This window comes from Tamandua tetradactyla, chromosome 14, assembly GCF_023851605.1.
Source record: "Tamandua tetradactyla isolate mTamTet1 chromosome 14, mTamTet1.pri, whole genome shotgun sequence".
In the NCBI taxonomy this organism is placed as follows: domain Eukaryota; kingdom Metazoa; phylum Chordata; class Mammalia; order Pilosa; family Myrmecophagidae; genus Tamandua; species Tamandua tetradactyla.
Window position 1 is genome coordinate 30,337,529 of NC_135340.1, and position 24,187 is coordinate 30,361,715.

At 56.1% G+C, this 24,187-nt stretch overlaps 3 protein-coding genes across 4 annotated transcripts; 1 reads left to right on the plus strand and 2 right to left on the minus strand.

The window, feature by feature from the left end:
* Nucleotides 1-19: 19 nt before the first annotated feature.
* Nucleotides 20-16,394, plus strand: ADCY4 (adenylate cyclase 4). The gene is made up of 26 exons (XM_077127071.1): nucleotides 20-929; nucleotides 1,325-1,543; nucleotides 2,709-2,906; nucleotides 3,024-3,185; nucleotides 3,838-3,987; nucleotides 4,474-4,622; nucleotides 4,703-4,814; nucleotides 5,558-5,685; nucleotides 5,844-6,002; nucleotides 6,245-6,377; nucleotides 6,641-6,814; nucleotides 9,752-9,795; nucleotides 9,911-9,997; nucleotides 10,205-10,274; nucleotides 10,630-10,727; nucleotides 11,369-11,453; nucleotides 11,580-11,717; nucleotides 12,355-12,465; nucleotides 12,726-12,910; nucleotides 13,118-13,202; nucleotides 13,636-13,794; nucleotides 14,896-15,042; nucleotides 15,327-15,434; nucleotides 15,591-15,705; nucleotides 15,990-16,114; nucleotides 16,196-16,394. Exons 2-26 carry the CDS (start codon nucleotides 1,385-1,387, stop codon nucleotides 16,346-16,348), a joined length of 3,234 nt encoding a protein of 1,077 aa, XP_076983186.1. The 5' UTR covers nucleotides 20-929; nucleotides 1,325-1,384; the 3' UTR covers nucleotides 16,349-16,394.
* On the minus strand, nucleotides 16,395-22,854 carry LTB4R (leukotriene B4 receptor). 2 transcript variants are annotated; one of them, XM_077127080.1, is made up of 3 exons: nucleotides 22,754-22,854; nucleotides 19,653-19,865; nucleotides 16,395-19,038 (listed from the first exon to the last, which is right to left on the minus strand). In XM_077127080.1, the coding sequence occupies exon 3, from the start codon at nucleotides 19,021-19,023 to the stop codon at nucleotides 17,977-17,979; it is 1,047 nt and encodes a 348-aa protein (XP_076983195.1). In that variant the 5' UTR covers nucleotides 19,024-19,038; nucleotides 19,653-19,865; nucleotides 22,754-22,854; the 3' UTR covers nucleotides 16,395-17,976. The 2 variants fall into 2 exon arrangements, with proteins under 2 accessions (XP_076983195.1, XP_076983196.1); XM_077127081.1 differs by lacking the exon at nucleotides 19,653-19,865 and having other exon boundaries at nucleotides 22,754-22,847.
* LTB4R2 (leukotriene B4 receptor 2) lies at nucleotides 22,291-24,132 on the minus strand. Its single transcript, XM_077127079.1, has 2 exons — nucleotides 24,037-24,132; nucleotides 22,291-23,670 (listed from the first exon to the last, which is right to left on the minus strand). The coding sequence occupies exon 2, from the start codon at nucleotides 23,649-23,651 to the stop codon at nucleotides 22,575-22,577; it is 1,077 nt and encodes a 358-aa protein (XP_076983194.1). The 5' UTR covers nucleotides 23,652-23,670; nucleotides 24,037-24,132; the 3' UTR covers nucleotides 22,291-22,574.
* Nucleotides 24,133-24,187: the final 55 nt, after the last annotated feature.

Genomic DNA, 24,187 nt, shown 5'->3' on the forward strand with positions numbered 1-24,187 from the left:
CCTCACAGAGACCGGAAGCAGTGACGCCAGGGACTGGGGGTGGCCAGGGGCTGGCAGACAGGGTCTGGGAGCAGCGGGTGGCAGGAAGGAATCCTGAAGGATTGGCTGCCACCCCACCCCCACCGGCCACTCTAATCTCTGGGCGGGGTGCTTCCTCCCGAGCTGGGCAGTGCGACCCTACCCTAAGCCTAAACTCTGGGGATAAAAGCTGTGGGCCCACCTTCCCTCTTTTCCTCTGGGCTTGAGAGGCAGGGTGGTGAGGCCCTGGAGGAGCCACCACTGGAATTCGCAGACCCTTGTCCTTCTCACGTCCTGCAGCATGCCACCTGGTTGTCGGAGATCAGCCTCCCAGCCCAAGCCCAAGCGCGTTGCTTGCCGAGCTGGGGAACACTTTTGGCCCTCAGCAGGAGTCCGGGAATGAAAAGTTATGTTCCCACAAAACTACACCCAAAAGTGGCCTTCCCGCGGAGCTTGAGACGGCGGGAACATGGGCAGTTCAGCCGCAGCCAAAGGACTGCTCAGCGCGTCGGGGAGGGGATGAGAATGCGCACCCCTAGATCCCCAAGCCCTGTCTGGTAGCGGGTCCCTGTTCTTCCCTACACCATGGCCAGCCCCGCTCCGTCTCCGCACAGTCAGGCGCCCCCCACCCCTTCCCCCGGTCCGCAGTCCCCTTCCATTAGGGGCTGCAGCGACAAGGCGGTGGTGCGAGGAGAGACAATCAATAGGGGAGGAAGCCAGGAGAGTCCAGCTCCCGCACGGGAAGGGGCCGGGCTGTCCCGTAGGGGAAGTGGGAGGGGGCCGCCGCGCGGGGAGGGAAGCTCCCGTCGCCCCGGGACCTGAGCCACTAGCTTCTCGGCGTGACTCGGCGACCAGCCCGCCGGGCTCCGACCCGGGCCTCGTCCACTTCAGCTGCGGCGGCGGCGCCCGCAGTGAGTGCGGGGCTGGGGGTGGGGGTGGGGGCGGGGGCTGTGAGGCCCCGGGGGTGGGGGCGGGGGCTGTGAGGCCCCGGGGCTCCTTCGCATCAACCCCCCCCACCCCCGGCCCTGTCTTCTGGCTGTGAGGCTCTTCACTATGGCACCTCGGCACCTTCCTTGAGGAAGGAGGAGGGAAGGACTGGGGAGACCCCCACCTGCGGCTGGGAGGCCGCCGGGAGGATGGGGCGGGATTGCCGCGAGGTGGGGGGCGCGACGTGGCAGCGGCTGGGTCCGAGTGAGAGACGGGTACCGGGGGGACGGCCCGGCGCGGGAGGGCCTCGGACGGCCTCTTTGGCCCGGCGCGGTCACGCTGCACCTCGTCCCCACCCCCCCACCCCCACCCCGCCCAGGCGTCCGCCCTCCTCCCATCCCCCTGACATCGCAGCCCCGGGACTGGGGGCGGGGAGACCATGGCCCGCCTCTTCAGCCGCCCGCCACCCCCCAGCGAAGACCTCTTCTACGAGACCTACTACAGCCTGAGCCAGCAGTACCCGCTGCTGCTCCTGCTGCTGGTGATCGTGCTGTGCGCGCTGGTGGCGCTGCCCGCCGTCGCCTGGGCCAGCGGCAGGGTGAGCGGGGCGCCTCCTCCCGGGCGGTGTCTCTCGGCTGCGGGCTAGCGGGACGGCCCCCGCCTAGGAGATGTTTTTGGGGTTGGAATTTATGAGGTCTTTCTTTTCAACGTGTTTTCTTTACTGAGATCCTGGAAAGAAGTTCTGGACCTTGCTTCGAACTGTAGTGACCCTGGGCAAAGTCCCTCCACGCCTCTGGGCCACGGTCTCTATCTAGGGCTGCACGGGGAAGGAGCTGAGCCCTAGAAGCTTCTAACTGATCTCCCGGCTCTGACAAACGTTACTGAACTTCTGTGAGCTACTGGTTCTAGAATAAATCCAACACCGGATTTTCCAGTTTTCCAGGGTGGAAATTCCACCCAGGTCCCGGGAGAATTCATTTCCTGGTTTTCTCTCCTTCTAAGGGCCTGGGGGACAGTTGTACCCACAAACACCCAGAAAACACCTTCCATCCCGATCTCATTGCAATCCCAAAATAAACCCACTTCCAGGGGGTCTTCAAGCCCAATTCTGGAAATATCCTGCTCCCAGTTGTATTTTCACTCCTCGGAGGCAAATTGGAAACTCATTAGGAGAGACCAGTCCATCCTTGCTGGTCCATCCCGAAGTCCTGGGAGGGGTGGGGTGAAAGGGTGGGCACAGCGGCTGGATTTGCTCCCAGGAGCCGAGGCAGGTGGTGAGAGCGCTGTCCTGGGTGGCGAGGGAGGGTGGCGGCGGGCCGCGAGCGCCCCCTGCTGCCCGAGTTTTGCCTCGCGAGCTGCGGGGCCGGGAGTCTCCTGAGTTAGCTAACTCATTCCTGAGTGCCTCCTGTGAGCTGGGCTCTTTCACCCAGGGACCCCGGGGCGGGGGGCGGGGGGCAATGACTCCTGCTCACAAATGACCAATTTGTGAATAGACCTATCTTCAGGGCCCGTGTATCAGGCTCAAATGAAATATCGGCGTGCAAATGAAATATCAGGTTGAAACAGCTGAAGTTGCAGATATTCATCTGCAGATTCATCCCTAATGCAAGTGTCAAGCAGAACTGCTCCGCCTCCTTTTCAGATACTTTTAAGAACTGAAAGAGCTGCCTGCTCTTCCTTTGCCTGGTTTGTTCCTCCCTGCCCCAAGGGCCAACGCCCCAAACGCCCCATCCCAACTTTGCCACCCGTGCCTCCCCGCACAGGAGCTGGCCTCGGACCCGGGCTTCCTGAGCACCGTGCTGTGCGCGCTGGCCGGCTTCTCGCTGCTGCTGGGCCTGGCTTCCCGGGAGCAGCGATTGCAGCGCTGGACGCGACCCCTGTCAGGCCTAGTGTGGGTCGCGCTGCTAGCGCTCGGCCACGGCTTCCTGTTCACCGGGGGCGTGGTGAGCGCCTGGGATCAGGTGAGAAGGGAGAGGCAGGTGGCGCCGCGGGCCGCTGAGACCTCGAACCCGTACCCAGGCCACGAGCAGCTACGCATGGCCCTGCAGCTTACCGCGCCTCCCCACTCCCCGCCCCAGGTGTCCTTTTTCCTATTCGTCATCTTCACCGTGTACGCCATGTTGCCCCTGGGTATGCGAGATGCCGCCACCGCGGGCCTCGCCTCGTCGCTCTCACACCTCCTGGTCCTCGGACTGTACCTTGGGCCGCAGCCAGACTCGCGGCCGGCGCTGCTGCCGCAGGTGACTAAGCGCGAACACAAGGTGCTCCCACGGCCCACCCCGCCGCCCGCTATTTGGTTCGTCTTGGCGCTCACCAAACTTTTGCTAAGCCGTGATTCCAAGGCAGGGCGCAAAGCTGGGTGCGGGGTGCAAATACAGACAGACCGGGACCGTGCCCTCCTGGAGCTCGTGGACCAGTGCAGTAAATGCCTGTTGCAACAAAAAGATGGCTCTGGGTGCAGAGGGGAAGGAATCATGGTGAGACTAGATCACCCGGGGATCAGGGTGGTGGGGACAGATGTGGATAATGGAAACTTCATATATGGGAAAGGTAAAATCTGAGCTTTAGTATTTTTTGTTCTGTGTGGGGCGGTGGGGAGGGGGTTGGGGGGATGATGATGGAGAGGTATTCCAGGCAGAGCAAAGGCACATGCAAAGGTTTCTAGACCTATGACGTCATACTGGTGCAGCAGCCAAGGGTCTGAAGCAGGGGCCATGGGGAGGGGAAGTGCTCACCGGAACCCTACAGTGTGGCCACCGCTTGTCCGGCGCTACTCTGGTCTTTAACGGTAGCGCCAGGTCCTCTCCAGCCCCTCATCGCCCCCAACTTCAGCAGCAATGTGGCCCCACCCCCACCCCGTCGGACGACCTCTGAGCTGGTCCTCACCCACAGCTGGTGGCAAACGCGGTGCTGTTCCTGTGCGGCAATGTGGCGGGAGCGTACCACAAGGCGCTGATGGAGCGCGCCCTGCGCGCCACCTTCCGGGAGGCGCTCAGCTCCCTGCACTCCCGCCGGCGGCTGGACACCGAGAAGAAGCACCAGGTCAGCTGGTCCTGGGACGCAGGGGGGCGGGGCGGCAAGGGCTCGAACAGAGCAGCTGTTTGGAAGGAGCAACCTGGCTTGCTTCACAAGCTGGATAATTTTGAGGAAGTTACTTGACCTTCTAACCCCTCTTTTGTAAGAGGTGGCTACTGTCCACCTTGGAAGGTTGTCCTGAGGCTCAGACAAACTGAAGCTTGGGAAAGCTCTTTAGAATGTTGTGATACTAAATGAAGGACCCTAATTCAGGTGTCACCACTGAGTTCAGCACCAACTGAGTTCAGTAGTGACTCATCACTTTAGAGAGTTCAGTCCCTAAAGATGAAAAATGCAGGATGGGGTGTTGGAGGCCCCTGTACTATGAGGAAGACCTGGAGTGGGGCGAGGGTGGGGGTCGACATACTAGAGGCACCTCCAGGGTGTTTTGGGGTACTGGTGGCCCTGGCTGATGGGTGCAAGAGGGTTGATACACATAGTGACATCCCCCAGGAACACCTCCTGTTGTCCATCCTTCCTGCCTACCTGGCCCGAGAGATGAAGGCAGAGATCATGGCGCGACTGCAGGCTGGACAGGGATCACGACCAGAGAGCACGAACAACTTCCACAGCCTCTATGTCAAGAGGCACCAGGGAGTCAGGTAGTGGGAAGGACAGTGGGAGGGGAAGAAGCCATAGGCCGAGAGACCCTGGCCCCACTGATACAGTCCTCCCTGCCCAGCGTGCTGTATGCTGACATCGTGGGCTTCACCCGGCTGGCCAGCGAGTGCTCCCCCAAGGAGTTGGTGCTCATGCTCAATGAGCTGTTTGGCAAGTTCGACCAGATCGCCAAGGTCAGCAGGGACCCCCCTCCCCATCCAGAGACCCTCAAACACCCCCACCCTGGGAACCCCCTTCCAAGGAAACTCCTCCACTATAAAATCCAGTATCACGTTAGAGCCCATATGGACTCCCAGATACTCCAACAGAAGTAGGAAACCCCTCAAGCATTCCTAATTTTGGAACTACCTGTCATATACCTCAAACCTGGAGAGACTTTGCAACATCCCTTCAGATGTCCCAAGTTCAAGGGGTGCTTCAAATACCCCCAAGTATTCTCAAACCTTAAACAAGGGTTTTTCTGGACACTACAACCAAATCTAGAGACATTGTCAGATGTTCTAACCCTGGGAAGCCCTTCCAAGAGAAACTTCTTCTCTGTTACCCCAGCCCATCCACCTGCTGAGACCCAGGGAAGTCCCCAAATAATCCAATACTGAGTCCCCCCAATCACCTCCATCCCACGGCTGCTTCTATCTGTTTAAATCTGGATACTCTCCACACATGTCAAAACTGGGGAGAGCCACACACATCCCAAGCCTTGGGAAACCCTTCTGTGAAAGACACTTGAGCCAGCCCCACGTCAAGTCAAGCAAGTGCCAAAACTTGAGGAGAAGCCCCTAGACAAGCTCGGAATTTCTTCAGGAGTGTCATACTGGCTCCCCACTTCTCCCAGCTCCCTCCTGCCCGCTCTGGCCTCTAACCAGGCGACCCCTCACACACACCTGCACACACACACACACACATACTTTTCCAGGAGCATGAATGTATGCGGATCAAGATTCTGGGAGACTGCTACTATTGCGTCTCCGGGCTGCCGCTCTCACTGCCAGACCACGCCATCAACTGTGTGCGCATGGGGCTGGACATGTGCCGGGCCATCAGGTCAGCTCGGGGCGGGGCGGGGGCAGGGCAGGAAGGGAACTGAGGGAGGGACATAGAGGGGCAGACGGGGCAATGGAAATCCTTCTTGAGAAAGTAGAGGTGTGGCGGGGATGGGGCCAAAGGCAGGACTTGGACCACCTCACACTCACCTTGTTCAGGAAACTGCGAGCGGCCACTGGTGTGGACATCAACATGCGTGTGGGCGTGCACTCGGGCAGTGTGCTCTGCGGGGTCATCGGGCTGCAGAAGTGGCAATATGATGTCTGGTCCCATGACGTCACACTGGCCAACCACATGGAGGCAGGTGGCGTGCCAGGGTGAGACGTGGGGTCCCAGGTGGTTACTAGAGGAGCCCAATTCGGGCCTCCCACCTGCTACCTCTGCTACCCTGGAAACTGAGCACAGTCCACTGTGGGGCTCACAGGGGACTGCACGGGGTTTGGGAAGGCTCCTTCTGCAGCACAGGACCTTGCTTGAAGTCAGACCTTTAAGAATGATCTTTGAAAGAAATGAGAAGTTTCGCTCCTCCCTGCTGACTCCCATATCCCCCTCCTTCCAGACGGGTGCACATCACAGCGGCCACCCTGGCCCTGCTGGAAGGGGCTTATGCTGTGGAGGATGCGGCCATGGAACACCGGGACCCATACCTTCGGGAGCTAGGGGAGCCTACCTACTTGGTCATTGATCCCCGGGTAAAAAGCACAGCCTGGACTCCATGGGCCTGTGACCCCCAAACCACACACAACCAACAGGCCTGATCGCTTCTCCTCTATGGGCCTGTGACCCCCAAACCACACACAACCAACAGGCTTGATCTCTTCTCCTCTGCCAGAGCCTGAGTTCCTGGAAACTAGTGGGGGTGGGGGATGGGTGGCATAAGCCTCTAAGAAGGGTAGGGGATGGAAGGAAAAGGGAAGCATCTATGGTCTTTACTGTCAGTCCTGCTATGCCCCAGGCCAAGGAGGAAGATGAGAAGGGCACGGCAGGAGGGTTGCTGTCCTCCCTCGAGGGTCCCAAGATGCGTCCATCACTGCTGATGACCCGCTACCTGGAGTCGTGGGGTGCAGCCAAGCCTTTTGCACATCTGAGTCATGTAGACAGCCCTGTGTCGACCTCTACCCCTCTCCCGGTACGTGCATCTACATAGCATTCCCAACACTTCGGTAAACCCACCCCCGTTGTCCTTGTGTCTCTGCTCCCAGCCTCCCCAACACCCACCACCAGTGAGTCATTTGATGACTCTTGACACCAAGAGTTCTGAACCAGTTAACCCAGTGCCCCAGACCCTTTCTTCCAGAGAATTGACAAAGATCACTGCCCTCTGAGTTCAACTTGGAGATGAAAGATCCCCATAGACAGTCGTTTTATCTGCAAATCCCATCCAGGAGAGCCTCTTGCCCTGAAACCACAAACGTGGAAGGCCACACTGCCTCCTGACTCTGACTCCAGCGCTGCACGCTCATTCTCATCAGGAAATGTCTCTATTTAACTTGATTCCTGAGACTGCATGCTCTCTTCTTCAATCCCTGCTAGGTCTGGGGATGCTGGGGTAAATGAGTCGTCGCTCCTACTCCCCAGCACTTCTATCTGGATAAAATGAGGCCACAGTGAGAATCGCAGGAAAAGTTGAGGGAGGGAACAGGGAGCTAGCCCACCACTTGTCTAAGTAAGCTAGGGTGGGGCTGATTCCTGGTTGATCCCCAGTGTAGCACCTTCAGTAATCGGGGGCCTGCCAGTTGGTGGAGGAGCCTGGCTATCCCCCAGCTGGCTCTTGGGGTGATGCTCAGTGATGCATTGCCAGAACCCCCTTAGGCAAGGACCTCGATCTTGTCCCTAAAGGTCTGCAACAGGATTAGTTTTCTGTCCCGTCGGCCTGCCTTCCCCCATCTTAATTAGTCTCCCCAAAACCTGTTCAGCAATCTCAGCCACCTTTACAGAGCTTCCCAGAATCCTCTCTACTGGATGTGATCTACTGGTTGGATTTATGGGGTGACTCCCAAGTACTGTTTCTGTGTTCCAACCTCCTTTTCCCATCCCGTAAAGAAAGTAAGCAGAAATCAGTGAATGTGGGGGAGAGCGGAAGGGGGCGGAGAGGGAGAGGCGTGGTTGGTGGCAGTGACCCAGAGAAGTACTGAACCTCAAGCCTGCACATGGGGTTAGGGAGAGGTCAGAAGGGATAAGCTGGCAAGAAGAAGAGGAAGGAACCATCCAAGGCTCAGCTGTTGGATGAGGCCTCTAGGGGTGGGGGTGGAGTACGGGTTTGCTAGGCGCTCAGGACTGCAAGATAACCTTGGGTAAAATCACCAGGGTGGGGGTGTCCCCACCCCCCAGGCCATACCAGGCCTCCCTGCAGTCTCCACTGAGCATAGACTCAGAAGGGTTAGGATGGAGGCAGACCCTCACTAGCCCAGAAATTCACTTCTCAGACCCTGAACTTCCAGGGGCTCGGTCAAATGTTAGAAATCCTGAGAATAACCATCAGCTTACTCTTAAAACTCTCACACGCACAACTTTTCATTTTGAAAAAATTTCAAACTTACAGGACAGTTGCAAAAATAATACAAAATCTATACAGAAAACCCCGACATCCCTGACATCCCCCCCGCCCAGATATCCAGAGCTACAACTTTTAACATTTTGCCACATTTGCTGTATCATTCTGTCTGTACATCTATTTATCTGTCTGTCCATCCATCCGTAATATCCATTTATTTTCTAAACATTAGTTGTGTATATCTTACATTTTATTTTCCAATTTTTTCCTATGTCCCAATATGTCCTTTTGGACCTTTTCTCTTCCATTATTAGATCTAATCCAGGATCCTGTATTGTATTTAATTGTCATTGTCTTTTTCATCCGCCTTTTTTTTTTTTAATTGTGGAAACATAAACTTTCCCATCCCCACCGCTCCCGAGCACAGCACTCGGTGGGAGCCATCACACTCACAGTACTGCGCTACCCTCACCCCTACCACTACAGGAAACCTTACACTCACTATCATCAGCTTATCCTGGAGCCCTGTGGAGCTTTGGGCTGGTGACACAGTGTTTGTGTTGGTATATGCCATTCATTCCGTTCCCATTTTCTGAGCACCTACTATGTGGTAGGCACTGGGCTAGCTGTTAGTTATTAAGGAGGGAGAAATGAATGAGATGATTTCCCTGCCTTCGGGGACCTTATACACATTGGGGGACAGGTAAGTAATTTGAAAAAAGTTAGGCCCAAGTACAGATGCATAAATGGACCCATATCTAGAATAGACAATTCTCTCTCTTCTCCTTCCTCTCTCCTTTCACACATACCAGGTTTGGGGAACTGATGGGCCCCTGCTTCCTTGTCTCGTACCAAGGGGAGCAGGGAAGAACAGCCACCACACTTGTGCTGGACAGCAGTCCACCCACCTTCGTTCTCCCCCTTGGCAGCTGCCCCCACCTGCGGCATGTGCGTGTGCATCTCAACCTCCCCGCATATACTGTGCGGTCTTTTGGGTAAAGAAGAAAATGACAATGACCAGATTTATTTCTGTTCCTCCTTCCTTTTCTTCTCCATTTTTTGTTACTTTCCCCCTACTGTCACCCTCCGTGCCCCCGCCACCTGTCAGCTTAGCTTGACTGACCTCAGAAAAGGTCAGGGGGAAGTCAGAATATTCCACATTGTCATTTCAATTTAAACCCACAAGAATTTTTTTTTTTTGACATGCAAGGGTGATGGGCAAGTCCTTGCCTTTGGAGTTTCTTCCGTCTTTAGGGAAGTTGAGGCACAGAGAACCAAAAGCCACTCAAGCCTATGGAAAATAAAAGGTTGCCTAGGAAGTGGTAGAAAATCAAGGTATAAAGATCCTGGGTATCTAGAATGTTAGGAGGAAACTTTAAGGAGGAGATGGGATTTGAGCTGTCCCTTCAAGGGCAGATGGGATTTGGGGGAGGGAGAGAGAAGTCATTAGAGGCAGAGAAGTAGCCTGGTCAAATGCTCACGGTCAAGGTTATGCCCGGAACATGTACACGGTTCACATCCTCACCCCTTCCCTCTCCCTATCTCTCCCCACCCCAATATGTTCTCCCACAGGAGAAGGCCCTGGCTTCCTTCAGCCCCCAGTGGAGCCTGGACCGGTGAGGAGGCCCAAGTATCTTAGGCAGTGGGGCTGCCCGTGTGACCTACCACCAACCCCCCTGCTTTGCCCAGACACTTGTGAGTCAAGTGACAGATGGGGCTCTCGCTGTGCAGGAGCCGTACCCCCCGGGGACTAGAGGATGAACTGGACACCGGGGATGCCAAGTTCTTCCAGGTCATCGAACAGCTCAACTCTCAGAAGTATGGGGAGCAGAAGATGGCCAGGAGGGGTGGGGACCCTGAAGTCCTGTGGGGGAGGAGGGGTGGTGCTCCCTGATCATCCAGAGAAAAGCGAGGGGCGTTCCTGCTGTGGCACAGAGAAGACTCATCTGACACCTCCTCCCACCCTCTCTCTACCCTGCCCTGCCCTTTCATCTCTGGCACTCATGGACCCCAACCTCCACCCAGACAGTGGAAGCAGTCAAAGGACTTCAACCCACTGACCCTGTACTTCAGAAAGAAGGAAATGGAAAAAGAGGTGGGCTGGGAGTGGGTGGCACCTGAGGATTTCTCAACTTTACTTACTTGGCCCCGGGGAGGGGTCATGCCCTGTGGCCCACCTTCTCTACCCAGCTGTGCTCAGCGTTTGATCCTGGAGGTAAGAGGCTTGTGCCTCTCTCCAAAAGGAAAAATCACTCTGTATATTGACTTAACAGTTGGTGCGTGGGGGGAAAGGGTAGCTCCTTGGGGAACCAATAGGCACTGTGTGGGAATGAACTAGAGGGAGGGTAGCGAAGCAGATGGACCTACCCTTTGCCTGGAATTGACTCTCTCATTGGAATGCCTCAGTGCTCTGGGATCCACTCCCCCCATCCTCACCCCCTCCCTTCCAGTATCGACTCTCTGCCCTCCCCGCCTTCAAATACTATGCAGCCTGTACCTTCCTGGTGTTTTTCTCCAACTTCATCATCCAGATGCTGGTGACTAACAGGTGAGAGAGCCCCAGGCAAGGGGAGCCCCCCAATGCTCATACTCTCCCCCCACCCCCTTCCCCTTAGCCCCAGGCACTTACCCACAGAGGAAACACATGTTCTGAGGTTGCAATAATAATCACAGCCCTCATCTTAATATCATGCATCCTGTGGACTCTGTCACAGCCTGAACACTTCCACTTGTCGGTCTCTTCATTCTGACATCCACTTGAGGGAGATTCTGTTCCCAGGGGGTCGATGAGGAAGCAGACTACCAGAGAAGTCCAAAGTCTTAGACCATTCTAAGTAGGTCCTCGTTCCTGGTTCACTGCTAGGAGTGGTGAGGACATCTTCAGTACTTAGCCAGGTTCAAGAGCTTCGTCTTAAAGTCCCAGGAGATTGGTCTGATGCAATCTTGGCAACTCTTCCGGACCCCTTACCCACCTCCAATACTGTCCCTACCTTAGCAGTTCCTGTTCCATCCATTCATTGCCCTCCACTTTCCCAAACGTATCAGAATTTACTATATTTTATCAGCCCAGTTCCCATCAGCAGCCAACCCAGAACCAGGACCATTTTCCCCAGATGCTCCCAGTCAGACAGCACAGCACACAAGGGGCCAGTTTTGGACCATCAAAGCCTCACTCTTGTCTCCCTTTAGGCCCCCAGCTCTTGCCATCACCTATAGCATCACCTTCCTCCTCTTTTTCCTCCTCCTCTTCCTCTGCTTCTCAGAGCACCTGACGGTGAGATGGACTGGGAAGTGGCAGGGGCTGGGGGTTGGTGGTGAAGTGGCACCCTGGGGTCCTGGGTGCGACCTGGCCTGAAGGGGGTGCTCCAGCCCCAGGCTGAGCCACGTATAATTCCCACAGAGGTGTGTCCTGAAAGGACCCAAGATGCTGCACTGGCTGCCTGCACTGTCTGGTCTGGTGACCACCCGGCCCGGCCTGCGAGTGGCCCTGGGCACTGCCACCATCTTCCTTGTCTTCGTCATGGCCATTACCAACCTGGTGAGGATGAGGGGTGTGGAGGGGAGGACATGGCCCTCCATGTCCACCTATCAGGTGTACCTGCCAGGGGCTGAAAGGAGACCCTTGGTTTTGGGAGAAGCTAGACTAAGGCCAGGGTTGCTGAAGTGTTGGGCAAGTTATAAAGAATAAAATGACCATCGGCTGCAGTCTAGCATCTGAGGCCACAGCTCCACCTTGGTGGGCATCTTGACCGTGTAGGCAGATCTTTCTTACTTAGCTGACTCAGTGTGATTTTGTAATAGTTTGTAATAGAAAAATATTCTGAGATTTTTCAGACTTAGAATTATTAATTTCAAGAATTCCATTACGGATCATCCCTTCCCACTGCCCCAGACAAGTTAGAGAAGAGGAAGTTGGGGGCAAGAGGAGTTGGGTGGCTGGCAAGAGATCAAACAGCAGATCCATGGCAGACTAGGGCTCATGGCACCCTCTTCCACAATCCCCTTCCCCCAATGAGGACCCCAGTACTGAGGCTCCCTCACCAACCAGAAATGGCAGATCCACCGCTTTGGAAGAGTCTGGCCTTGACTCATCCCTAGGTCAGCTGAAACCCACAACAAACCACCCTTGTGCCAAGAACTGCCTACCCAGCTCAGCTTCTCATCTCCTTCTGCAGTTCTTCTCCCCAGCATCTTCGCATTGCCCTTTCTGGGCTCCCAATGTGTCCTCCGGGGCTTTCAATCTCTCCTGGGAGCTCCCTGGATCCTTGCCTCTCATCAGTGTCCCGGTGAGTGCTCCCCCACAACCCTGAACCTCCTTCTCTGGACCCTTCCTCAGCTCCCATCCCCAAACCCATCCTGTCCCACTTAGTTGAAGGTTCTCCATCCAGTGGAACAGACATGAGTCATGCCTGGTGTGGGCTTGTGTGTATGACATTCCCTGCCCCACCCCAGATGGGACTGGGGCCCTGGGAGGGGCAGAACAAGGGGCTCAGCTGCTCCCCCAGCTGCTGAGTGTGCCTTCTGACCACCTTGCCTTGTCCCACAGTACTCCATGCACTGCTGTGTGCTGGGTTTCCTCTCCTGCTCCCTCTTTCTGCACATGAGCTTCGAATTGAAGCTGCTGCTGCTGCTGCTCTGGCTGGTGGCCTCCTGCTCCCTCTTCCTGCACTCCCATGCCTGGCTGTCCGACTGCCTCGTCACCCGCCTCTATCTGGGCCCTTCGGACTCCAGGTACGCCTGGCCAATGGACAGAGGTGCCCACGCCCTCTGGGATAGGGGTGACATGGGATCGAGCAGAGCTGCTCCTGCCTCACAGACCTGAACCACCCATAGGACAATGTCGGAGGGAGGCTGAGGGCTGCATGGACACTGGGGGAAGGGTGGAGGCCATCAGAAAGGGGCAGGGTGAGTGGCAGCCCTGATCCATGGCCTCCTCAGGCCAGGGGTGCTGAAGGAACCCAAACTGATGGGAGCTATCTCCTTCTTCATCTTCTTCTTCACTCTCCTCGTTCTGGCTCGGCAGGTAAGTCACCCCGCTCAGCCTTCCAGGGCGCCCCAACATTTGTGACTTGGTCTCTCTCACCCTTTCTTTTAATCCTACATCTCCAGGATTGAGCCCAAGTGGCATGCCTGTTGGAAGCTTCTAAGTAAGCCTTCCTGCTCCCTTTCTTTCCTCTTTACTCCCCGAGAGGCGTGCCTTCAAATCCTCTCTGCCCCTACCACCAATCTAGGAAGGCCCGTGCTTGAGAACAAATCAGCTACCAATTTGTACACCCTAGTTTAAATCTAGTTTGAAGGGCAGTCTCACCGGGAACAGTGACTCCTTAAGCCTTAACTTTAACCTGGAGGAGAGGGGCAGGATCAGGCATCATGGGCGGGGGTGGTGAGAAGGTCACTCAGGAATGAGGGCTTCTCCTGTGTACTCTCCCAATGGCCACCTTGGGGACCCTCCCCAGAATGAGTATTACTGCCGCCTGGACTTCCTGTGGAAGAAGAAACTGAGGCAAGAGCGGGAGGAGACGGAGACCATGGAGAACCTGACTCGGCTGCTCTTGGAGAACGTGCTTCCTGCCCACGTGGCCCCCCAGTTCATTGGCCAGAATCGGCGCAACGAGGTGACACCCACCCCCTGACTCCTAAGCCCTGGACTACCCTAGGGACTAACTGCAGAGGAAAGTCTTGGCTCTTGGTACATCCTCTCTGGACTCCCCTGCAGCAGGTCAGGCAGCCACTCAGGCAGGTGCCTCTGTTCTCACAAGGTCTCGGGCTCTGCCATGGTGAGCACAGAATCTCTGTGTTTCAAGTTCTTAGTTAGAAGGAGTATGCTCTCCAGCTCGTGGCCACTCCACACCTCTCAGACGCTTACTTGAGTGTGGATGGGGGTTGTCTGAAGCATATAACCCACCCATTTCTCTAGACCTCCTCTATCCAATATGGTAGCCACTAGCCATTTGCTTTCATGTAAATTTAAATGAATTAAAATAGGAAATTCACTTCCTCAGTCGTACTAGCCATTTCAAGCACCATCATCTTAGATGACACAGATATAAAACATTTCCATCATCACAGGCGGTTCTATTGGATGCTGCTGCTCTAAGCCCTCAAAACTCTTGCTTTTGTCACACCATCAGAAAGTCACTCAGATATTTGCATTATCTTATTTGTATCGATACCATCTTGTCCTCTCTGCTATGGAAATACCTTGGCCTATATTGAGGAATGTTAAAAGAAACAGCTCAGAGTCTACTTCACAACCTTATGCTTCACTGTTCGTTCTTTGTTCTCACGATCAGGAGCAACTTGACTTCTGGTTTCTTCTCTTATGGACATTGGGAATCTTGTAAAAGATCCTGTTTCTCTCTTCACATTGCCTGCTAGAAAGCTCAGAGCCAGAACTGAGAATGAACAAGGACTTCATGGCACCCATTTTGTGAATGAAATTCAGAACTAATCCCATCATTACTAGATGTTATCCCCTTCGCTGCTGGGGGATGATCCTGACTCCAAACTTTTGCCTCTCTAGAATCACAATGAGACCCAATCTTTGACTCCTGAGTCACATCCCTGGGGTAACCTGGCCCAGCCACTCTCCCTTCTTCTGAATCCTTCTTAAACAGAGAGGCTTAGAGTGTGGACAAAGGGAGAAGGGCCTTGTGCGGACTTCAAAGAGGGAAGAAGGTGGCACACCCCTTACCCTCACCTCCTCCCCCATCCAGGACCTCTACCACCAGTCCTACGAGTGCGTTTGTGTCCTCTTCGCCTCAGTCCCGGACTTTAAGGAGTTTTACTCCGAATCCAACATCAACCATGAAGGGCTGGAATGTCTGCGGCTGCTCAATGAGATAATTGCTGATTTTGATGAGGTGATTACCACCAGGGTTCCCCAGGTCCCACGTCCACCCATTCCCTCCTATCACATGTTCTCCAGGCCATGGGGCCAGTCGTCCCCTGCCTACCTCCCCCTGCCTTCCTCTGATGCCCCACCTCTGCTCTCTCCAGCAAGTCTGTGCAGTACCAACCCTCCCCCTCCAGCCACCACTCCTCACCCTGCAGCCTGGTCCTTTAGCCTCCAAAGGCCTGGAACTAGGTTTCTGGAAGAGGGGAGAGACCTTAGAGAAACTGGGGACGCAGCCTCCTCTCTCTACAGCTGCTCTCCAAGCCGAAGTTCAGTGGGGTAGAGAAGATCAAAACCATCGGAAGCACCTACATGGCAGCCACAGGCTTAAATGCCACCTCTGGACAGGATGCACAGCAGGTAGCATCCTTCCTCACCTCCCGACCCTCATCGGGTTCTCACTGGTGGGCCCACACGTGGGATTTATTTTATTTTGTTTTTATTTTTAATTTAATTTTACTTGTTCGTTTTATTCGGTCCCATCATGGGCCCACCCTGGTGTGTGGACTGTTGCAGGACGCGGAGCGAAGCTGCAGCCACCTAGGCACCATGGTGGAGTTTGCAGTGGCGCTGGGCTCAAAGTTGGACGTCATAAACAAGCACTCATTCAACAACTTCCGCCTGCGTGTGGGTAAGGGCCCTCTCCTGCTGGGGCAGTCCAGCACTTCCTCACCTTTCTAAGCCCTTCCCCCAAGGTCCTTTGTTAGCTGCACCCCAGCTCATCCTCAGATCCCTTTCTAGACCAGTGCGCTGGGATGGGGCATGGAGCTGCTAGGCAGGGAGCTGAGAGGCTCACCCACCCCTTCCCTGAGACACACTCCCCCAGCCCCAGAGATACGCGTCTCTTTTAAGGCCCCCCAGTTCCCTGAGCTTTCCCTTCCCCTTTTCCTCCTCTTTGCCACTCTCCCTTGTCAGGGTTGAACCATGGACCAGTAGTGGCCGGTGTGATTGGTGCCCAGAAGCCTCAATACGACATCTGGGGCAACACGGTGAACGTGGCCAGCCGCATGGAGAGTACAGGAGTCCTGGGCAAGATCCAAGTGAGGGAGCCACATGGGAGGTAGGTAGGGGAGGACGAGGCTAGGGCCAGCCCCCAGGCCCTCACCTCCCTCCAACTACAGGTGACAGAGGAGACAGCCCGGGCGCTGCAGTCCCTGGGCTACACCTGCTACAGCCGGGGCATCATCAAGGTCAAAGGCAAAGGACAGCTCTGCACCTACTTCCTGAACACAGACTTGACACGAACTGGACCGCCCTCGGCCAGCCTCGGCTGAGGACAGCCCCCCACCCCCAACACACACACACACACACACACACACACACACAAACACTCCTCCTCTCCACTCCTGAGATCTTCAGTAAAAGAACTCTGTCATGTCTAGAGCCAACTGATGCCAGAAGCTTCTAGTCCAGCTAAGAAATGCCTTCTCTGTGCCCTTCAGCAGGATGACTTTTTCACAGGCCAAACTGAGTGCTTGTGTGTATGAGTGTGCAAATATGAGCTTGAATGAGTCTAAGTGTATTGGAAGGGTGTGATTCTGTTTAGCAAGCTCGTGAAGACGACTGCCTCAGCCTGCCTGCCAAGCTGGTGCCAGCATTTTGTATACCATGGAAGCATAAGGAATTTTAGTCATATGCAGTCACAATAATTTGTCCTTTTCTACGCCTGCCCACAAATCTTGGAAGGAATCTCCAGAGAAACTCATTTGACCCTCCTTCATTCCACAGAAACTAAATAAGCACCTATTACATGCTTACCATGCAGCGTGGGCTAGAGGCCTGGGAAGTCACCTATTAGAGTCCCTCCCAATTTCAGCTGCTGTTCTCAAATTAGCCACCATGCTCTCCAGCGAGTACCTATAGACAATGTAGGGGTTGTCCTTTCTTCAGGTCCATTAGATGCCCCCTCCCAGCCCTGCTTCCTTCTACAAGCTTCCGCACAGATGCTGATGCATGCGGATCTTGGAGCATCGATGGTTATTCTCACCTGCTCATATTTTGGAGCCCATGGGGGATGCTTTCATGCCTAGATATCTAATAGAGCAGGGCCAAGACTCCCAAAGACAACAGTCATCCCTAGGAAATAACATCCCTCTGGCTTCTGGGAATCTCTTTCGTACAAGTGACCATGGCCACAGAGGGCCCCCAGCCCCACCCTGTGCCAAGACGCGGGCTCGCAGCTGGTGGAAGGCTGAGCTGCAGAATGCGAGGGAATAAAATCCGATGACGTGGCTCTCAAATAAGGCCTTCTTGAGAGAGGAAAGAAAGGCAGGGGACTCCCTAGAACATCTGCTGCAGAGAGGGCAAAGATTATTAGCAGGAAGTTGAAGTCATGCGAACAGTGATACCTATCACAGGAGTCAGAGTACACAGTTTCACGCAGTGTTAAGTTCTCAGAAAGTTCCCTGAGTCAGGGAATCTGGAGGATGAGGCTACATGGATCATCTTCCTTTTCAGCTCCTTTAAGGAGTCTGTAGACCTGGGTTTTTCCATGTGTATCTGCAGACCACCTGCCACAGAATCACCTGGAAGGAGAGGTGATTTCTATGTGTGCCTTTTCATCCCTTCATCCTTCCGGAATTGAAAATCATTGGGAAGTAAAGGGCTATTGGGAAGGACTCCAAAAGGGCCACCCACGAGTCCCCCCAGTTTCCACAACACACGTCCCATCCACAGGGTTGACGAGAATGAAGACTTCAGTTTTAATAGGAAAGCAGCCAGCGGGAGCCAGGCCCGTGCCTGCGCTGGGTCTGGCGGACCCGGGCTCCTCCTTTGCCCCCTCCTCCACACCCCCGCCCCAGCCCATTCTCCACCTCGGCGTACACAGTGGGGTCCGGCCAGCGCGCGGGCGTTCCACCAAGAGGAAAAGGGGCCGCTTTCCAGCACCACGCCCCAGTCCGCTTCAGTCCAGAGTCTCGCGGGAGGCAGTGAGGCTCTCGGTGGTCGCGGCCTCGGGAGAGGCCCGGGAGCTCTTCACGGTGTGGCTCAGGGTGCCCCCGCGGCGGGTGCTGGACAGCTCGGAGCCCGTGCCCTCCAGCATCTTGGCCACGAAGCCCACGCCGGCCGAGCGCAGCAGGCCGCCGCCGGCGCACGCGTACAGCACGGGGTTCACGCTGCTGCTCAGGAAGGCCAGCGCGATGAGCACGTTGCGGGCCAGCTGCAGCCGCTTCCCGGTGGGCCCGGAGCCGGGGCCCTGGCCGGCCAGCGCGCGGCCCGCCTCGGCCAGGTTCACCACGTGGTAGGGCAGCCAGAAGGCGGCGAAGGCCAGGATGATGAGCACCACCAGGCGGCCCGTGCGGCGGCTGCGCCGGAAGCGCCGGGCCTGCAGCCGGCGCCCGATGTCCGAGTAGCTGGCCACCACGGCCAGGAAGGGCAGCAGGAAGCCCGTGAGGGTCTCGAAGATCAGATGAAAGGCCTGGCTGCCCTCGCTGGGGTAGGCCATCTTGCAGGCCAGGGTGGTGTCGTTCTGCCTCTGCATGTTGCGGTAGACGATGACGGGCGCCGGCAGCAGCACGGACACCCCCCAGATGCCCCCCAGCACCCGATAGGCGACGGCCTTGGTGCGCACCTTCTGGGACCAGAAGGGCCGGGCCACTGCCAGCGAGCGGTCCAGGCTCATGGCGGTGATGAGCAGCACGCTGGCGTACATGCTCACGCCGCAGACGTAGTGGCAGAGGAGGCAGCCAAACAGTCTAAACAGCCAGGTGCGGTGGGCCAGGGAGGAGAGGAAGAAGGGCGCGGTCAGCAGCACGGCCAGGTCAGCCAGGGCCAGGTGCAGCACCAGCAAGGCGGTGACCGAGCGCTTCCGCATCTTCACCAGGATGCTCCACACCACAAAGAGGTTACCGGGGAGCCCCACGGCCAGTGCCACCGACAGCAGAATGATGGCCAGGGAGAGGACGAACATGATACTTGCTGAGGAGGATGCTGCAGGAGATGTACTGTTCATGGCCAGTGCAAGGACCTGGGGAGTGAGGGCGGGCAGGCGCGTGAGGGGAGGGGCCCCAAGGTCTCCTGACTCCCTGGGCACCCCGCGTCTGAGAACGACGGTGTGTCTCCAGGATCAGCAGTGTCAAGGCTCCCCCACAATACACTGCCCCCATCACTGCCGACTGACCTGTCCTCAGGGGACATGATATGCTCAGGAGAGAGAAAGCCTGGTTTCTTAACTGGGCCGTGGGGCCCCTTCCTGCCACAGACCCAATTGCAAAATCTATAGTGACAGCAGCTGCAGCACTGTTTCCAGACCCCTTGAGCTTCCTTCCCTTAGAAGACTCCAATACCCGAAACCAAACTCGCAGGCCTGCCTCATGGATGCCTTACCCTCAAAAGGCTACTTCTCTGGCCCCTGCCAGGACCTTAGCTCCTCGGTCCCATTGACTTCCTGCAGTCATCTATCCACTCTCCCCAGACATGCTCAGGGTCCACCAGGAATGACACAGATGGGGAGGAGTTAGCAGACAGGAGATCAGGAGGAATCCTCCCAACCCCTTTATCACCGGACAGCCTTTCTTCAGAGATTCCCCTCCACCTTCTGTCATGGCTACACCCCACCACCACCATTCCCAGGGTACTTACAGATACTGCCAGTTGCTGGTTAGAAGCGGATGCCAATCCCAGGGTTGGGGCAGGGTGGTGTGGCCTCTCCCCGGGACTGTCCCAGTGCCAGGGGCCTGGCCCCGGGTCTGGGCGCTGTCAGCTCAGTCAGCCAGAGAGGAAGTACCACGGAACAGGGGAGGGAGAAGATGCATCTTCCTGAGGGTGGTGCTGAACCCCCACCCCCTCCCTTCACTAGTGGGGAAGAAAAAAATTGTGTTTCAGGAGAACCCAGCAGAGAGGAGGACTCCTCAGGGGTGGGCCAGATGAGAAGTGCCCAGGAAGGGGCAGTCAGAGGGAAAAAGGGTGCGGGGAGTGAGTGAGTAGGCTGGGGTGTGGCTCTAAGATTCAGGTCTAGACCGGAGAATTGGACAGAATAATAGGATGTGTCATATAGGAGACGGAGAGAAAGGAGCCAGAGAGGGAAAACAGACTCAGATTGAGAGGTTAGAATACTGGGTAGCTTTATTTTTTGAACAGTGTAGATTTTTAGATTAATAGGACGTGTAGAAGTTTGGAGATGCAGCTAGTTTCTAGATTCGAGTATGAATCATTACGACGCTGGTAAATGCTGAAGGAGTTAGCATCCTCCCCTTGGCTTCAGTTCAAGCCATGAGTGAACGTGTGTATGGGGGGGTGGGGGTCGGCGACCAGAGTCCTCTTCCAGCAATCCCCGCCCCTCCCCTCATTTGAGAGGATTGGTTCTATTCTCGGTCAACCACTTTGTCATTCCCTTTGGAGGAAGCCAGAGTCCAAATGGTCTCCTTAGTAAGAGACAGATACCAATTTCTTCCCCTTCCCCCAAGCATTTGTCTTGTGCTTGCCTGTGTGGCAACCTTGGCAAGGTTGAATTTAAGTTCTGGGAGGTTCAGCACCACCTCTTTCCTACCAGAGAAAGTAGAGGCCAGGCTAGAATGGCTGGATCATGGGGAATAGGAGGGAAGGAGTGGGGGCAGTGATGCCTCTTGTCCACCAAGCCAACAGAGCAAATCAGCAATGTGAAAGAGACACAGCCCTCAAAGGGTCCCCTTTCCCCTTACCATGAAGGAATGCATTCTCCTCTACTTGAACTCTCCTGCAGAAACTAAGAAATGAAAAGTCCTTCCTTCCATCTGACCTTGAGCCTTCCTGCTTCACTTTCCCCTGTCATTTTTTAACAAAGACGCAGGGTATGATGGTGGTTGCTGAGGTCCCTTACCAGTGTCCCCATTCACTCTGCTTTGAGACCCAGGAGCTGTCAGGCACAGGATATGATGAAAAGAAATAGGCTGAAACCGCAGCAAGAACTGAGGTCAGAGTTGAGGAAGGGCTTTCTGACCACAAAGGGTGTGTGAGATGGCCAATATGTAACAGGAAGTTAGGGAACCTATGTTCCAGTGTGTGAGAACAGGAAGAAGCCCAAGCAGTCTGTTTTTGGGAGAGACCTCTTCAGATAGAAGGTGGATTTGTCTTTACCGCCTCTCCAGAGCTGCTTCGTACCTGCATCTCCCTCAATGGCCTTTCTCCCCCTACCCAGGACTAAACAGACACTCTACATACACTCCTTGCCTCCAAGTTCAGAGCTCCAACGTGAATCTAATTTTATGCTGCACGGTGGCTCCAGCATGACCCTGGGGACTGGATTTCCTTTGTTCTCTCTTGGCCCTTCTCTAGGGTGTGGACAGTCACTAAAACAGAGACTTGGGTAATGGGCAGGGTGACCATCTGTCTCAGTTTTCCAGGGACTCGGTGGTCCTACAACATGGGACTTTCATTGATAAACTAGGAAAGTCCTGGGCAAACTGGGGACCAATTGGTCACCCTAGTGACCACATGTGTATGCACGTGGATGTCCCCAGCAAAGAACTGTATCCTATCCTACAGCACCAACCTCAAAAGTGCCAGGACACAGAAGTTTTTAAATGTAGAAATAGAGAGGTTCAAATGTTGGGGGCTGAGGAGTGCTGGGATGGGGGTGAAGAACAGCTAGCAGCTTCAGGAGAAGGAACCAAGGCTTGGCAAAAAGCGGAGAGAAAAGAGAGGTGGGATCATCCTGAAAAATTCTTCCTGTCCTCTAAATATCTGTGCTGTTCCCCATACTCTCATCCTTACCCACAAACTTCCCCTGGTTGAGCGAGAGGCTGACTACGGTCTTTTCCAAGTTGGACAGTCTTTCTGTCCAGTGGGGAGGGAAGGGGAGGAGCAGATGGTTGGAGAGGAAGGTAAGTTTCAGATTCCAGTGGCCTCTATATACTTGTCCCTCCTTGTATTCCCCTCCCTCACTGTACCAACCACAAGACAGACAGGAAAACTTTCCTTTCAAATCCCACAGATTGACCTTCCCCTTCCAGGGCCAGCACTTTCCCCAGCCGGCTCTTACAGGCGCCAGAGAGTGTATCTCTATCCTCACCCCTCATCTAAGCTCCCATAGCTTTCCTGCTTTTTTCTCCATTTATTTTCATAGTGGTTCTGTGGCTTGTCCTAGGGGAACTAATCCCCTGGACTGGGAAGGGCAATTCAAGATGTCACTGAAGGCTGACACTGCCCTGTCCATGCCTGACCCACAAGCAGGGAACCCGGTGGCTTCAGTACAACTCAGGCATGACCAACTAGCTGGAGGAACACACTTAAAGCCATCATCTAATGGCTTCCTGTTGTATTTCACAATAATAGCTATGGTAACAAGTAAGCAGTCCCGGCACATGGGCACATGCCAACCAGCAAGCACACAAATTTCATTTATACGGACCGTCACCACCTAGCAATCCTTTGGTTTTGAGAAACCTGGGCCTGCCCCAGATGTAAAACAATTCTGCCCATCGAGATCCAAAACTATGGTTAAAGAAGGGCCCAGAGTTGTTCCCTGAGTTGTAGGAGATGGATGGATGGAGGTGGGAAGAGCAGGCCCTCCTGTAGGGTCTGATGTTAGAGCTCCCATTTCCCACTGTCCCTCTCCACCCCGCCCCCAGGGTCCCCATTGCCCTCACCCTGCCCCACCACTTTTAGCCGGGCGGTAGTTCGCAGCTCCATGGTTCCCTCCCTAGAGCGGCCGCCCCCTCGTGCCTCCCCGGAGCCCTCAAAGAGTCGAGTGAGGAAACGCGGACCTGCCCGGGGCAGCAGATCCCCGGCAGTGAAGACGTAGAGCACGGGATTGACGCTGGAGCTGAAGAAAGCCAAGGCCGTGGTTCCGGCCCGAGCTGCCAGGCCTGCCCCGCCGAGCTTCGCCAAGGTCCCTTCGGGAGGAGCCAGCGCGGCAGCTGCCTGCAGAAGATTGACGGCGTGATAGGGGGCCCAGAGCAAGCCGAAGGCGAGCACGATGGCGCTCACCAGCCGGCCCACCCGCGGCCCGTGTCGCCCGGCGCCCCAGCGGGCGCCCCGCAACCGCGCCAGCGTCACGCTGTAGCAGCCGAGCACCAGCCCGAAAGGAAGCACGAAGGCGGTCAGGGTCTCCAGACTCAGATGGGCGGCAGCGTGGGCCGGCGACGGGTGGCACAGCTGGCACACCTGGTCCTTCCAGAGGTGGCGGTAGACGGCGGCCGGGACGGCCAGCAGCAGGGCGGCCAGCCAGACAGCAAGCAGCAGGCGGCGGGCCAGGGCCGGGCTGCGCAGCCGGGGCGCCAGGAAGGGGCGGGTGACGGCCAGGCAGCGCTGCAGGCTGAGCAGGCTGGTGAGCAGGACACTGGCGTACATGCTGAGCGCGCACACGTAGTAAACGGCCTTGCAGCCCGCCTGGCCCAGCGGCCAGGTCCGTCCCGCCAGGAAGGCCACGAAGACCGGCGTGAGCAGCAGCACCGCGCCGTCGGCCAGCGCCAGGTGCAGCACGAGCGTGGCCGCCAGCGGCCGCCCCCGCGCGGGCCGCCAGCCCGCCAAGCTCCACACTACGAAGCCATTGCCCGGGAGACCCAACAGCGCCGCCAGCAGCAGGAAGGCCGTGCCTGTGGCCCGCGAGGCCTGCGAGCTCAGCAGGGTTTCGTTCCCTGGAGGATGGTAGCAGACCGGCATCTTCCTGTGCTGTAGGGGGCTGGAAGGGACCATAAAGTACCGTCAGGGCCTGGTTACCCTTGATGCCAGGTGAGATGGGACTCTGCCTCCCCAAACTTCCTGCATCCTGCATCTCTTCTATGTGGGGGCCTTTACACCCTTCAGGACCTCAGACCCCAATTCAAACCTACTCCCTGCTCCAGATTCACTGCTCCCACACAGCAGAGTTCCCATGCTCCTAGTTCCTTCCTGAGCCCAATGGTACCCAGGCCCCCAGTCCTGACTCACAGCCTGTCACCACCTCCACCCCTCTAGCCTGGCCCCTCCTTCTTTCCAGCAGCAATCCTTATCCCTCAGGGCAAAGGCAGGTGGTGGGGAACACAAATGGTTGCGCAGGTCTACTTACCCAGCTGGAAGCAAGCAGGGTTGGGGGCCTGGGGAAGCTGAAAGTGAAGGAGCAGAGGGCAAGGTGGCTACTTCTATCCTATGTCTGTCACGTTTGCAGAGGGTGAGGCAATGGGGAGGAACAAGGTGGGGCTCTCATCCTGGGCCTTTCC

Coding starts and splice junctions, on each gene's coding strand:
- LTB4R (XM_077127080.1), bottom strand. CDS start 19,023: ATGAACAGTACATCTCCTGCAGCATCCTCCTCAGCAAGTATCATGTTC.
- LTB4R2 (XM_077127079.1), bottom strand. CDS start 23,651: ATGCCGGTCTGCTACCATCCTCCAGGGAACGAAACCCTGCTGAGCTCG.
- ADCY4 (XM_077127071.1), top strand. CDS start 1,385: ATGGCCCGCCTCTTCAGCCGCCCGCCACCCCCCAGCGAAGACCTCTTC. Junction 1,544..2,708: donor TCGCCTGGGCCAGCGGCAGG/GTGAGCGGGGCG, acceptor CTCCCCGCACAG/GAGCTGGCCTCGGACCCGGG. Junction 15,043..15,326: donor TAATTGCTGATTTTGATGAG/GTGATTACCACC, acceptor CTCTCTCTACAG/CTGCTCTCCAAGCCGAAGTT.